General features: G+C 50.2%; 1 protein-coding gene across 1 annotated transcript in view; it reads left to right on the forward strand.

Moving 5' to 3' along the window:
- Positions 1–13855, forward strand: part of LOC138520555 (E3 ubiquitin-protein ligase TRIM11-like) — a 109310-nt gene that overhangs the window by 20139 nt on the left and 75316 nt on the right. Inside the window, exons 2-4 of the mRNA XM_069632896.1 lie at positions 9459–9638; positions 12038–12058; positions 12161–12187. Coding sequence (XP_069488997.1) covers positions 9459–9638; positions 12038–12058; positions 12161–12187 — 228 coding nt within the window. The remainder of the gene's footprint in view (positions 1–9458; positions 9639–12037; positions 12059–12160; positions 12188–13855) is intronic.

Below are 13855 nucleotides of genomic sequence, written 5' to 3' on the forward strand. Positions count from 1 at the left end.
CAGTGGCACGGTTAGCTTCACCGTCGGAAGAAAGTACGAAAGCCATCCTGGGCAAGGTTCAACGGCTGTTCACCACGGACGTGGCCAGGGTGAGATCCATCAAGTCCCTTCTCGGCATGATGTCCTCCTGCATCTTCCTAGTTTTCCTGTGCAGGCTGCGGATGTGACCCCTGCAAGAATTCCTCGATGCCCGTTGGATGCAAGCGACGGGCAGCTTCGAGGACAGGAACTCTCTCAACGAGACTTTTCGCCAAGCGATCCGGTGGTGGGGCTCCCGCGCCCACTTAACGACGGGCACGGATTTCCAGACCCCGGCGCATCAGGAGACAGTGATGACGGATGCGTTCCTAGAAGGATGGGGTGCGCACATGGGGACCTCCACGCGAGAGGCCTGTGGCTCCCGGAGGAGGGACACCTCCACATCAACGTCCTATAACTCCAGGCCGTCTTCTGGGCCCTCAAGTCTTTCCTCCCATCCCTCAAGGGCAAAGTGATGAGGATCTTCACCGACAACACCACCACGATGTTCTACATCCGGAAGCAAGGAGGCACCAGATCCCCAGCCATATCCAAGGAAGCCCAGGATCTGTGGCACTGGGCGGTCGCCCAAGGGATGTTTCTGGTACCCTTACACCTGGCAGGAATAAAAAACACCATTGCAGACTCGATCAGCAGGGAGCTGAGATCTTGCCACGAGTGGGAGCTGAAACAGGATCAAGTGGATTCCCTATTCCGACGATGATGCAATCCCCAGATCGATCTCTTCGCGACGGCGGCGAACAGCAAGTGCCAGAAGTTCGCCAGCAGGTTTCCCCAGCCGGGGAGCATGGGCGATGCCTTCTCATTCCCCTGGGACGGCCTGTTTCTGTATGCATTCCCACCGTTGCCTCTACTACTACGACTCATCAGCCAACTCCGACGGTCCCGGTGCAGTATGATCCTCGTTGCACCGGCGTGGCCGAGGCAGATCTGGTTCCCGGACCTTCTGGACATGTCAACGTCCCCACCAGTCAAGCTGCCGACGGACCCGGATCTTCTCACCAGAGAAGGAGGCGCCATCCTCCATCACAACCCAGCATCGTTGAACTTGCAGGCCTGGCTCCTGCAGCACTAGAGTTCGGAGGGTACGATACCCCGGCAGACTGCAAGGCGGTGCTTGCTAAGGCCAGGGCGTCCTCGACTTTCAAGTGCTACGGACACAAGTGGAAGAGGTTCTCTGTCTGGTGCCGTGCACAGAAGATTAACCCTCTGCGGATTACGGCCCCTCAAGTGCTGCCGTACCTACTGTCGCTGGCCAAGGCGGGGCTGGCCCATGCCTCCATCAAGATCCATCTAGCAGCGATCTCTAGATATACCAGAACCCCGGGGCGATCATCTCTGTGGTCTCATCGCCTGGTTAAGGAGTTCATGAAGGGACTGTTTCCGGTCATTCCCGCCGGTGAAAGCTCCGACCCCGGCGTGGGAACTCAACGTGGTGCTGAGCAGGCTCATGGGACCGCCATTCGAGCCCCTGCATGCAGCGCCGTTGAAGTTTCTATCATGGAAAACAGCGTTTCTTGTGGCCATCACCTCCGCACGACGAGTGGGAGAGATCCAGGCCCTTTCCTGTAAACCCCCTTACCTGACTTTCCACCAGACGAGGGTGGTGCTTAGGACGCACCACTCCTTCATGCCCAAGGTGCCATCGGACTTCCACCTCAACGAGCCCTTGGTGTTGCCTATTTTCTTCCCGTCACCTTTGTCGCCGGCCGAGAGGACTCTGCACTCACTAGATGTGGCTAGAGCGCTGAAGTTCTACGTGGACCGCACGAAGACCTTTCGGAAGACATCACAGCTTTTTGTGAAATTTGGACCTGTGAACCAAGGGAAGGCCCTCTCGAAGGCTTCCATTTCCAGATGGCTCTCCGGCTGCATCATGCACTGTCACTGGTTGGCAAACCGACCGCTGCCCGTCTGTCCGAGAGCCCACTCAACCAGAGCGATCGCAGCTACCACGGCGTTCCTATCTGGTGTGCCCTTGCTGGACATCTGCAGGGCTGCTACGTGGAGGTCGACGCACACCTTCACGAGATTCTACTGCGTCAACCAGGATTCCAGGGCGGAGTCCAGAGTCGGCCAGGCAGTGCTGCGCAACCTGTTCGCCTGAAAGGTGGGCCTGGTGAGGAGGTAAGAGATGCTTAATGTTGGGTTGATAAATGCTTAATGTTGAGCCTTGCCACCTCCCGTGGTTGTGGTTGTGCATGTGTGTACTGCTATGTATTCTTATATTCTCACCACTCACCACTGCAGAGGTGGAAAACATCATCCTGAAGATCAAACCGTCCAACTGCCAGGGTGATCCCTGCCCCAATCATTAAGGAATCGGCCTACGATTTGGCCCCATTTATCACATCCTTCATCAATGCTTCCTTTAAAACAGGAACTGTCCCTGACAACCTCAAGGACGCTTGATCCCTCTGCTCAAAAAACCCTCCCTTGACCCTAGCATACCCACCAACTACCGTCCTATTACTACTGTCCCGTTTTTGCTAAAAATCTTAGACCGCGCAGCATACCTGCAAATACAAGAGTACCTGGAAGCCAATAACCTCCTCGGTCTTAGACAATCAGGCTTCCGCCCCAGATACGGAACTGAGATAGCTCTACTAGACTTAAAAACTCAAATTGAAGTCCTAAAGGACAACGGCAAACTGGCCCTGTTACTTCTACTCGACCTCTCTGCAGCATTCGACTTGGTCAATCACCAAATCTTATGCAAGCATCTTCACTCTGCCGCCCATTTCTCTCTGTCAGCTACGGCCTGGATCAAATCATTCTTGAGCAATAGATCTATGCGGGTCTTCTCTCAATCTGCAGCCGCAGATCCCTCCCCTATTCACTGCGGCGTCCCCCAGGGCTCTTGCGTGTCGCCAACACTCTATAATGTTTTTACAAAACCGCTCTTTGATGTACTTGACTATCTGGGTGTCTCATATACGAATTACGCTGACGACACCCAGATAGTCATTTCCATCACTGGAGACTACTTGGCTGACACCAAAGCCCTGAATGACGTCTACCTGGTCATCCAAGCCTGGATGGCACAACACAAGTTATGCCTCAACGATGGCAAGACTGAGCTCCTCATCTTGGGCACTACGCAACGCCTTAGTAAACTTGACCCGTCTCTCCAATCGTTTATCATCGATGGCAACACCATCCAAGTTTCGAAAGACACTAAAACCATAGGCGTCTACCTTGACGCCACCTTATCCCTATCCCGACACACACATGCAGTCAGATCTGCTTCAGCATTCACCTGCAAACTCATTGCAGCCTGCAGGCCATTTCTGACCACCCCCAACGCAGTCACACTGGCCAGAACCCTCATCATGGCCAAACTCCTCTACCTAGGAACCAGCCAAGAGAATCTGAGCAAATTGCAAATCTCCCAGAATAACGCCATTAGAGCAGCCCTAAACATCTCGCGAAACCATCACATCTCAGAATCCAGATCCAATCTACACTGGCTACCGGTCAAACAGAGAATTTCACTGAAAGCTTTAGGCCTCACCCACAAATGCCTAGCCAACCAAGCCCCCCCGTATCTCTGCAACTGGCTATCCCGCCACGCGCCTACCCGCCCTCAAAGAACCACCCAGACGCACTGTTTAACCATCCCTAGGTTCAAACTACAAAAAGCGGGTGGATCAAGCTTCCCCGTCCTAGCCTCTAAGCTGTGGAATGCCCTCCCCCTCACCATCAGATCAGAAGAATGCTTCAGTGCCTTCAAGTCCAAAACGAAAGCCTGGCTCTTCAATCAGCCATGAAACGTGGATTTCTTATGTACCTGGGAGCCCTTTCCCAGCAAGCGCCTGCTCTAATATCTATTCTGTAAATAATGTGTATTGCTGTATACTCTGAATACTTTGCACTGTATATAAAGTTTGATTATATGTATTTTAATTATGTAACCATGTCTAAAGTTGCGCCCTGATGCCTCCGGGCATGACGGTGCGCGTTACAAATAAAACAAATACAAATACAAAATACAAAATGTGAATCCATGCCAGACCCCATGCTGGAGAAGGAACAAGTTACTTACCTGTAACTGTTGTTCTCCAGCATGGGTCTGGCATGGATTCACATGCGAACCCTCCCTCCTACCCCTCTGCGGCTCTTCACTTGGTCATACTGCCACTTCACGTGCTACCAAATCTGAAGATGGCTGCCAGAGGAGGGGCTTAGGGAGATGGCAGTCATTGGCTGTGGTCAGTATGACGCAGAGATCAGTGATTGGTTACTACTACGAAAGACAGATCAGAAACGAAACTGATACTGATTTTTTCTTTACCAAGGATTCCCAGCCTGACGACGGGGAATATTCATGAGCATGTGAATCCATGCCAGACCCATGCTGGAGAACAACAGTTACAGGTAAGTACCTTGTTCCTTCAGAATGTAGAGATCCCTGAGCCCACCCTCTCATCCCCGGGGGTCTCTCATTCAGAATGTATCAGAATGTAGAGATTCCCAGGCCCACCCTCTCATCCCCGGGGGTCTCTCATTCAGAATGTATCAGAATGTAGAGATTCCTGAGCCCACCCTCTCATCCCCGGGGGTCTCTCATTCAGAATGTAGCAGAATGTAGAGATTCCTGAGCCCACCCACTCCTAACCAGGGGTCTCTCATTCAGAGTGTAGAGATTCCCAAGCCCACCCTCTCCTCCCCGGAGCTCTCCCATTCAGAATGTAGCAGTTCCTCTGCCCACCCTGTTCTCCTGGGGGTCTCTCATTCAAAATGTATCAGAAAGTAGATATCCCTGAGCCCACCCACTCCTCCCTGGGGTTCTCTCATTCAAAATGTATCGATTCCTGAGTCCACCCTCTCCTCCTCGGGGATCTCTCCTACAGAATCTATCATCTAATGGTAGAGATTCCTGAGCCCACCCTTTCCTCCCCTGGGGTCTCTCATTCAAAATGTAGAGATTTTTGAGTCCAACCTCTCTTCCCCTGGGGTCTCCCATTCAAAATGTATCAGAATGTAGAGATTCCCGACCCCACCCCCTCCTCCCTGTGGGTCTCTCATTCAAAATGTATCAGAAAGTAGCGATTCAAAGCCCACGCTCTCCTCCCCGGGGGTCTCTCATTCAGAATATATCAGAATATAGAGATTCTCGAGCCTACCCTCTGCTCCCGAGGGGTCTCTCCTTCAGAATGAAGAGATTGCCAAACCCACCCTCTCCTCCCCAAGGGTCTCTCATTCAGAATGTATCAGAATGTAGAGATTCCAGAGCCCACCCGATCCTCCCCGGGTCTCTCATTCGGAATGAATCACTATGTAGAGTGTCCCGAGCCCACCCTCTCCTCTCCAGGGGGTCTCTCATTCAAAATGTATCAGAATGTAGAGATTCCTGAGCCCACCCTCACCTCCCTGGTGGTCTCCCATTCAAAATGTATCAGAATGTAGAGATTCCTGAGCCCACCCTCTCCTCCCGGGGATCTCTCATTCAAAATGTATCAGAATGTAGAGATTCCCGAGCCCACCCTCTCCTCCACGCGGCTCTCCCATTCAGAATGTAGCAGTTCCTCTGCCCACCCTCTCCTCTCTGGGGGTCACTCATTCAAAATGTATCGATTCCTGAGTCCACCCTTTCCTCCCCAGGGGTCTCTCATTCAGAGTGTAGAGATTCCCAAGCCCACCCTCTCCTCCCCGGGGCTCTCCCATTCAGAATGTAGCGGTTCCTCTGCCCACCTTGTCCTCCCGGGGGTCTCTCATTCAAAATGTATCAGAAAGTAGATATCCCTGAGCCCACCCACTCCTCCCTGGGGTTCTCTCATTCAAAATGTATCGATTCCTGAGCCCACCCACTCCTAACCAGGAGTCTCTCATTCAGAGTGTAGAGATTCCCAAGCCCACCCTCTCCTCCCCGGGGCTCTCCCATTCAGAATATAGCGGTTCCTCTGCCCACCCTGTCCTCCCGGGGGTCTCTCATTCAAAATGTATCAGAAAGTAGATATCCCTGAGCCCCCCCACTCCTCCCTGGGGTTCTCTCATTCAAAATGTATCGATTCCTGAGTCCACCCTCTCCTCCTCGGGGGTCTCTCCTACAGAATCTATCATCTAATGGTAGAGATTCCTGAGCCCACCCTTTCCTTCCCAGGCGTCTCTCATTCAAAATGTATCAGAATGTAGATATTCCCGAGCCCACTGTCTCCTCCCTGGGGTCTCTCATTCAAAATGTAGAGATTTTCAAGTCCAACCTCTCTTCCCCTGGGGTCTCTCATTCAAAATGTATCAGAATGTAGAGATTCCCGACCCCACCCCCTCCTCCCTGTGGGTATCTCATTCAAAATGTATCAGAAAGTAGCGATTCAAAGCCCACGCTCTCCTCCCCGGGGGTCTCTCATTCAGAATGTATCAGAATATAGAGATTCTCGAGCCTACCCTCTGCTCCCCAGGGGTCTCTCCTTCAGAATGAAGAGATTCCCAAACCCACCCTCTCCTCCCCAGGGGTCTCTCATTCAGAATGTATCAGAATCTAGAGATTCCAGAGCCCACCCGATCCTCCCCGGGTCTCTCATTCGGAATGAATCAGTATGTAGAGTGTCCCGAGCCCACCCTCTCCTCTCCAGGGGGTCTCTCATTCAAAATGTATCAGAATGTAGAGATTCCTGAGCCCACCCTCACCTCCCCGGTGGTCTCCACTTCAAAATGTATCAGAATGTAGAGATTCCCGAGCCCACCCTCTCCTCCACGCGGCTCTCCCATTCAGAATGTAGCAGTTCCTCTGCCCACCCTCTCCTCTCTGGGGGTCACTCATTCAAAATGTATCGATTCCTGAGTCCACCCTTTCCTCCCCAGGGGTCTCTCATTCAAAATGTATCAGAAAGTAGCGATTCCAAAGCCCACCCTCTCCCCCCAGAGGGTCTATTATTCAGAATGTATCCAAATGTACAGGTTCCTCAGCCCATCCTCTTCTCCCTGGGGGTTTCTCATTCAAAATATATCAGAATGAAGAGATTCCCGAGCCCACCCTATCCTCACCGGGGATCTCTCATTCAGAATGTATCACATTGTAGAAATGCCCAAGCCCATCCTCTCCTCCCTGGGGGTCTCTCAAATCAGAATGTAGAGATTCCCCAGCCTAACCCTCCTCCCCGGGGGTCTATCAGTCAAAATGTAGAGGTTTCCGAGTCCACCCTTTGCTCCCTGGGGGTCTCTCAATCAGAATCTATCATCTAAAGGTAGAGATTCCTGAGCCCACCCTCTCCTCCTGGAGGGTCTCTCATTCAGAATGTAGAAATTCCCAAGCCCACCCTCACCTCACTGAGGGTCCTCATTCAAAATGTATCAGAATGTAGAGATCCCCGAGCCCACCCTCTCCTCCCTGGGGCTCTCTAATTCAAAATGTATCAGGATGTAGAGATTCCTGGTCCCACCCTCTCCACCTCCCCACGGATCTCTCATTCAGAATGTATCAGAATGTATGCATTCCCAAGCCCACTGTGATGAATCCGGTTGAGTCCTCACTGATCTCCTGTTGGTAACCTCCTCTCTTGTGGCAAGGGGACGGGGGCAGCAATATGAGGGAGGACCACATGAGAGGAGGCAGCCTCTGCAGAGATGTCATGGCTCCATTCGGTGAGAAATGGTATTTCCCATGTTCCCTTGAGAATAACCTCCCCATGTCTGAAACCCTCATGGCTTATTGCCATGTTTCCACTCCCTTTCCCATGAAGAGAAGGGAAACCCCTTTGATCAGATCTGTGGATCAACCTTGCCTATTTGATGGAATTACTTTTTTCGATTCCACTTATCAATTCAATCAAAAGTGATTTACCATCAAAACCTTTTTTAATGCTCATCCAAAATCATTGGATTGATATTCCCAGAGTTTGCGAAGTACTTGGACGAAGAAGAGAGATCGAGCAATGTGGAATAGGAAAGACTGTGGACCTAGTGATCGCTCTAGTGTTTCCGGACACGCACCTGTGCCCGGGAAATGTAAGCAACCCAAACTGAGAATGGAAGGCAGCTGCTGTGGCGACTGGTAAGAGACAGTTGCACCTCTATGCACGGGGCAGAGAGACGAGAAGTCAGAACCGGTGTGGTGGGGCCAGGCTTTGCACCACTGGAGGAAGAAGGAACTGCTAAGCCGTGGGACACTGCGAGAATGCCAGGTGCCAGTGAGGAGCTCCTGTGCGTTCGCAGAAGGTGAAAAGCAGTATTCCACTTACCGGAGCCGAGGGAACAGCAGGCGTGCCGAATGGCAGCCGAGAAGGACCCTCTAAACGAAGGAAAGCAGACTGTGAGAGGGAGACTAGAGGGATTCCTTCACCGGCCACCCGCGAGAGACAAAACCAACGCCTACAGAGACCAGTGAGTCCTCCTGAGAGCAATGGGGACACCAGTGCGTGTCAGCGAGAGTGCCGAAAGCGAAATAAACCACTTTCTAACGTGTAAATGTACACAGTGTCAATATGAAAACAGCAGAACAAAGATAATATATCAAGAAGATACATTATCCAATATCATATACAAGCAGCTTTTGCTCCCATCCCCGGGGGTCTCCCATTCAAAATGTATCCGAATGTAGAGATTTCCAAGCCCACCCTCTCCTCCCCGGGGGTCTCTCATTCATTATGTAGAAATGCCCAAGCCCATCCTCTCCTCCCCGGGGGTCTCCCATTCAAAATGTATCCGAATGTAGAGCTTCCTGAGCCCACCCACTCCTCCCCAGGGGTCTCTCATTCAGAATGTAGAAATTCCCAAGCCCATCCTCTCCCCGGGGGTCTCCCATTCAAAATGTATCCGAATGTAGAGATTCCCAAGCCCACCCTCTCCTCCCCAGGGGTCTCTCATAAAGAATGTAGAGATTCCTGACCCCACCCTCTCTTCACCGGGGGTCTCTCATTCAAAATGTATCCAAATGTAGAGATTCCAGAGCCCACCCACTCCTCCCCGGGGTCTCTCATTCAAAACGTATCAGAATATAAAGATTCCTGAGCCCACCCTCTCCTCCTTGGGGGTCTCTCATTCAGAGTGTAGAGATGCTCAAGCCCACCCTCTCCTCCCCGGGGTCTCTCATTCAAAACGTATCAGATAGTAGATATTCCTGAACCCCCGCCTCTTCTCCCTGGGTGTCTCACATTCAAAAGGTTTCAGAATGTAGAGGTCCCCAAGGCAACCCCCTCATCCCCGGGGGTCTCTCATTCAGAGTGTAGAGATTCCCAAGCCCACGCTCTCCTCCCCGGGGGTCTCTCATTCAGAATGTGCTTCCCGGTAGTGACTCCTTTGCCCTTCATCACTCCCCTGCCGGTCTCTTGTTTCTCATTTATCACACGTGTGGTGCTGTCTACCCCTCTCTTTTACGGGGGAAGTGCCTCCCCTCCCTTTCGTGCATGTTGATTCAGAGCCTTCCTTTCCCATCTTTAGGAATGGCGTCTCTTTTTCCTCCCCCTTATCTCACCCTTTAGACCCCCTTTACTCTTACTTGTCACTGGAGGCCGAGGGTTATATACAGCAACTTTCTATAATTCTCAGGTGCAGTGAAGTGAAGGCTCTGAAGCCCCAGGAAGATGCCCCTGGAATGGAGACGCCGCTGCAGAGCACCACGCGACATGCCCACCTGCAGGAGAAGCTCACGGAATTGAAAGGTAGATATGAGTCCAGGCCCACCCAAGAGGTGATGCTGATCGGGAAGGCTTTTCCAACCATCTCAACACACTTATTTATTTGAAATACATGTAAATATGCACAGCTCAATGAAAAACAAACATGTCGGCAATCTTGTACTTGTATCGCGCACAGGTAGATAGCAAGCAATGGAGAGCGTCACAGTGGTTGAGTCCAGGTGCCGAGAGCCGCATACCCTGAATGGGCATTTTTGGCACTTGAGGATAGCTTCGGCATTAACTCTTCGTGGTCCATGCTAGCTAGCCATGATTGAATGAGTGTTTGATTGGATGAGCCATGATTGGATGAGTGATTGATTGGATGAGTGTTTGATTGGATGAGTGATTGATTGGATGAGTGTTTGATTGGATGAGTGATTGATTGGATGAGTATTTGATTGGTGGGGTTCCCGAGAGGTAAAAACATGTTTTTTGAGGGGTCGATTATAAGAAATGAATCTGTCATCCATGACTGGTTGAAAAAACTAAATGCATATACATTTCACTGATAATGCACTTGTTGAGTTGTACATAAAACTCATCAAATCTAGCAAAATATATAGTGGTGAGAAAAAAGATTAATTGGAAAATTAAACTAAATATTTAATTTAGTAAGTCAAAATAACTCCTAAAAAAGGATAAATGGAAGGACTGACTCAAATCATTAAAGGGGAGGGGGGACAATTAGAAGGGGACAATAAAAGGCTAACCAGTCTTTTTTACCATTTTACTTTAGAGAAGTGAGGAATACAACTTTAAAATAAATTATAATGCAGAAAAAATAAACCAAAAGGTTGTTGATATTAAAAGGAGACGTGCCAAAAGACTTCTTTCATTAAGAGAAATGTGTTGCAAAAATGAAAAGAGTTTTTATTTTGGTCAGAAGTATTGTGGTGAAAAGTCAGATCCGTTAGAATATGTGTGGCTTGGACCCTCCCCTTCCTGCAGTAGAAACTGAACGGTTCTGCAGGAACGGCTGCAAGGGCTGTTGTCCTATACCATGTGTTGGAGGTCGTAATGACGCATGTACATATGTTGATAGTGTACGGTTAGTGGTTTAGCTTCCCTGTGATTTTCATTGATAAGAGTTGGTTCAAGGCCTAATAAATATGATTGCATTTGTATAGATTCTGCCTAACTTATTAGAGTGCTCTGTGTGTGCTTAATTGAACCCATCACCACCCCACACTCTCCCAAGTCTAAGCCTTACTGCCCAGTCACACTACCTTGATAGAGTTTGGTAGACATTAGTGTCCTCCTGGTCACCAGAATAGGGGGGCCTCTCAGAATCTATCCATAGGGCTGATTCTGAATATCCTATCTTTACCACCTCAGTAGACCATGTTTCCTGATTAGAGTAGAGTAGAGAGAACCCCAAAAGGCCAATAAAGACATTATTAATATCCTGAGAGCGCTGCATCAGGGACCACTTGGCCTCTGAATAGTTTGAACACAGGTCTGACCATACTCGTGACGCAACAGTCTGGCCAACAATGTCTCAGGCATATCGGCTTCCCAGATTTCTGGACTTGGACCGGCTCAGATAATAATTTAGCTTCCCGGTCGGCTAGAGCCTGAAACTTGGCAACGCCTTTAGGGCTTGTGGTGTTGGGGTACTAGGGTATGTTTGTTCCAATGCATGAAGGTACTCTCCCAATGCAGTCAATTGCAATAGTTTGTATTTGAGAGATGCACAGTAGGGGGTAATGCCATACCTCGGGGGTCACTTTTAAATCCCCCCGAAGTATTGCTTGCACGGACACTGAGCCAGAATTGGGTTCATAATAGGAGGTCCTTTTATCAGATTTAGTGGCATGATACGCCTGATCCAATAAAGAGACTACATTATCTGTGATCTTAATGCCCTTTTCCATGGTCCTTTACTGACTGCTGAGAATGTTAAGCTCTGAAAGAGTGAGATCTGTGGGTGTGTGACCTCCCCTATGGGGTGCCGGGGAGGACAAGCCAACACATGACAATTGGACACACAGGGTGGTGGGGTGCAGTGGTGGGAGCTGGAGGGGAGGCATTAGGGGAAGGACAGGGAGTGGGGGTTGCAGTGGTGGGAGCTGGAGGGGAGGCATTAGGGGAAGGGCAGGTAAGTGGGGGTGCAGGTGTGGGAGCTGTAGGGGAGGCATTAGGGGAAGGGCAGGGAGTGGGGGTGCAGTGGTGGGAGCTGGAGGGGAGGCATTAGGGGAAGGGCAGGGAGTGGGGGTGCAGTGGTGGGAGCTAAAGGGGAGGCATTAGGGGAAGGGCAGGGAGTGGGGGGTGCAGTGGTGGGAGGTGGAGGGGAGGCATGGGAAGGACAGGGAGTGCTGGGTTATGTTTTGCAGTAAAAAAGTTTGGGGTCTAATACATCACTTGTTTTTCTTTTACTACAGAAATATTTCCTGCAGAAATGGGTAAGTTTCATTAATGGTAATAAATATATTATATTTAACACACTTCAATGTCTCGCTGGTTTGTCTGATTTCACAAACCCTTAATGTTCTTCTTGCTTTCAGATTGGAGATACGTGAAATCCTGTGAACGTGAGTACTTGTGATTTACAAATCCCAAACTCTAACCCTCCATGGGGCCTCCTGGATCTCAGGAGTCACTGTCAGGTGAGGCAGCTTGAGTCCCCTGCAGCAACGCTCGGTCATAGGAAAGGAACACGATTCACAGAGAGTCACCAGTAGGTGAGCCTGCTTGAGTCCCCTGCAGCGACACTCGGTCATAGGAATGGAACATGAGTCACAGAGAGTCACCAGTAGGTGAGGCGGCATGAGTCCCCTGCAGCGACGCTCGGTCATAGGAAAGGAACACGAGTCACAGAGAGTCACCAGTAGGTGAGGCGGCATGAGTCCCCTGCAGCGACACTCGGTCATAGGAAAGGAACACGAGTCACAGAGAGTCACCAGTAGGTGAGGCGGCATGAGTCCCCTGCAGTGACACTCGGTCATAGGAAAGGAACATGAGTCACAGAGAGTCACCAGTAGGTGAGGCGGTTTGAGTCGCTGCAAGGCGGCTTGAGTTCCCTGCAGCGACACTCGGTCATAGGAAAGGAACATGAGTCACATAGAGTCACCAGTAGGTGAGGCGGCATGAGTCCCCTGCAGCAACACTCAGTCATAGGAAAGGAACATGAGTCACTGCTAGGTGACGTGGCATGAGTCCCCTGCAGCGACACTCGGTCATAGGAACGGAACATGAGTCACAGAGAGTCACCACTAGGTGAGGTGGCGTGCGATACTCGAGGCCCGATTCTGAGCCTGCGCTAAATGCCACGTTGTAATACGACATTCCCTCCTCCAAATCCTCCCACCTGTATTCCGAGGGTGATGAGAAGAGTGGAGGAGAGATGTCGTCCAGCAGGCCAGAAAAAACATGTAAAATATGTGCAGATGGAGCGCTGCAGGGTTACCGTGCGCAGAGCACCTCTGGCCAAAATGCAAAAAGCAAAGACACATTTCTACAGTATAGAAAGTGTCGGCGAGCTTGAAGAGGCTCGGCAGCACTTTCTGTAATGCAGAAAATATGGCGCTGACAGCTTGAAAAGAAAACTTCTTTCAGACAGTCCTAGACTTTTTTTTACAGAAAAACAAACGCTTTGTAAGGAATGCCGCCTCTTTTAATAACTAACCACATCTCTTAAATCCAACGGTGGGTCATTCCAAGCCCTAGGGGCAATAGCATAGAAGGCTCCTGTTGAGGCCTTCTCGGTCCTATACCTCGAGATCATCAAAAGATCCTGATTGCTGGACCTCAAAGTTCCTATTTGTCTTTTATTTGCAAGTAGAGCTTCTACACTTCTGTGTAATGACCAATAATCTGACCAGTATTCTAGACTCCACCTGGAGCCACTGAAGAGCACGCCTTGCTGTAGAAACATGATCTCTACGTGAAAGACCCGTTACAGCTCCATTTTGTACAACCTGCAATATCTTGCAGGTCGTTTTATTAATGCCGACTAAAAGACTAGAGCAATAATCAATCTTGGCTCCCACTATCACCCTTGCTATATTCTCTGCATTCGTCTGCAATACAAGAGGTCTTAGATGAACCAATAGTTTGATATAATAAGCACATGATGAGACAACACTACACACATGAGGCTTCATGCTGAGGTGTGGGTCCCGAATAACCCCCAACGTTATGGAAACAGTCATATGTTTGACCCAGTTTTTGTGTCATGTTGGGTGAGCCAACCCCCAGCA

The sequence above is a fragment of the Ambystoma mexicanum genome, chromosome 13 (genome assembly GCF_040938575.1).
Source record: "Ambystoma mexicanum isolate Mex_15411 chromosome 13, UKY_AmexF1_1, whole genome shotgun sequence".
In the NCBI taxonomy this organism is placed as follows: domain Eukaryota; kingdom Metazoa; phylum Chordata; class Amphibia; order Caudata; family Ambystomatidae; genus Ambystoma; species Ambystoma mexicanum.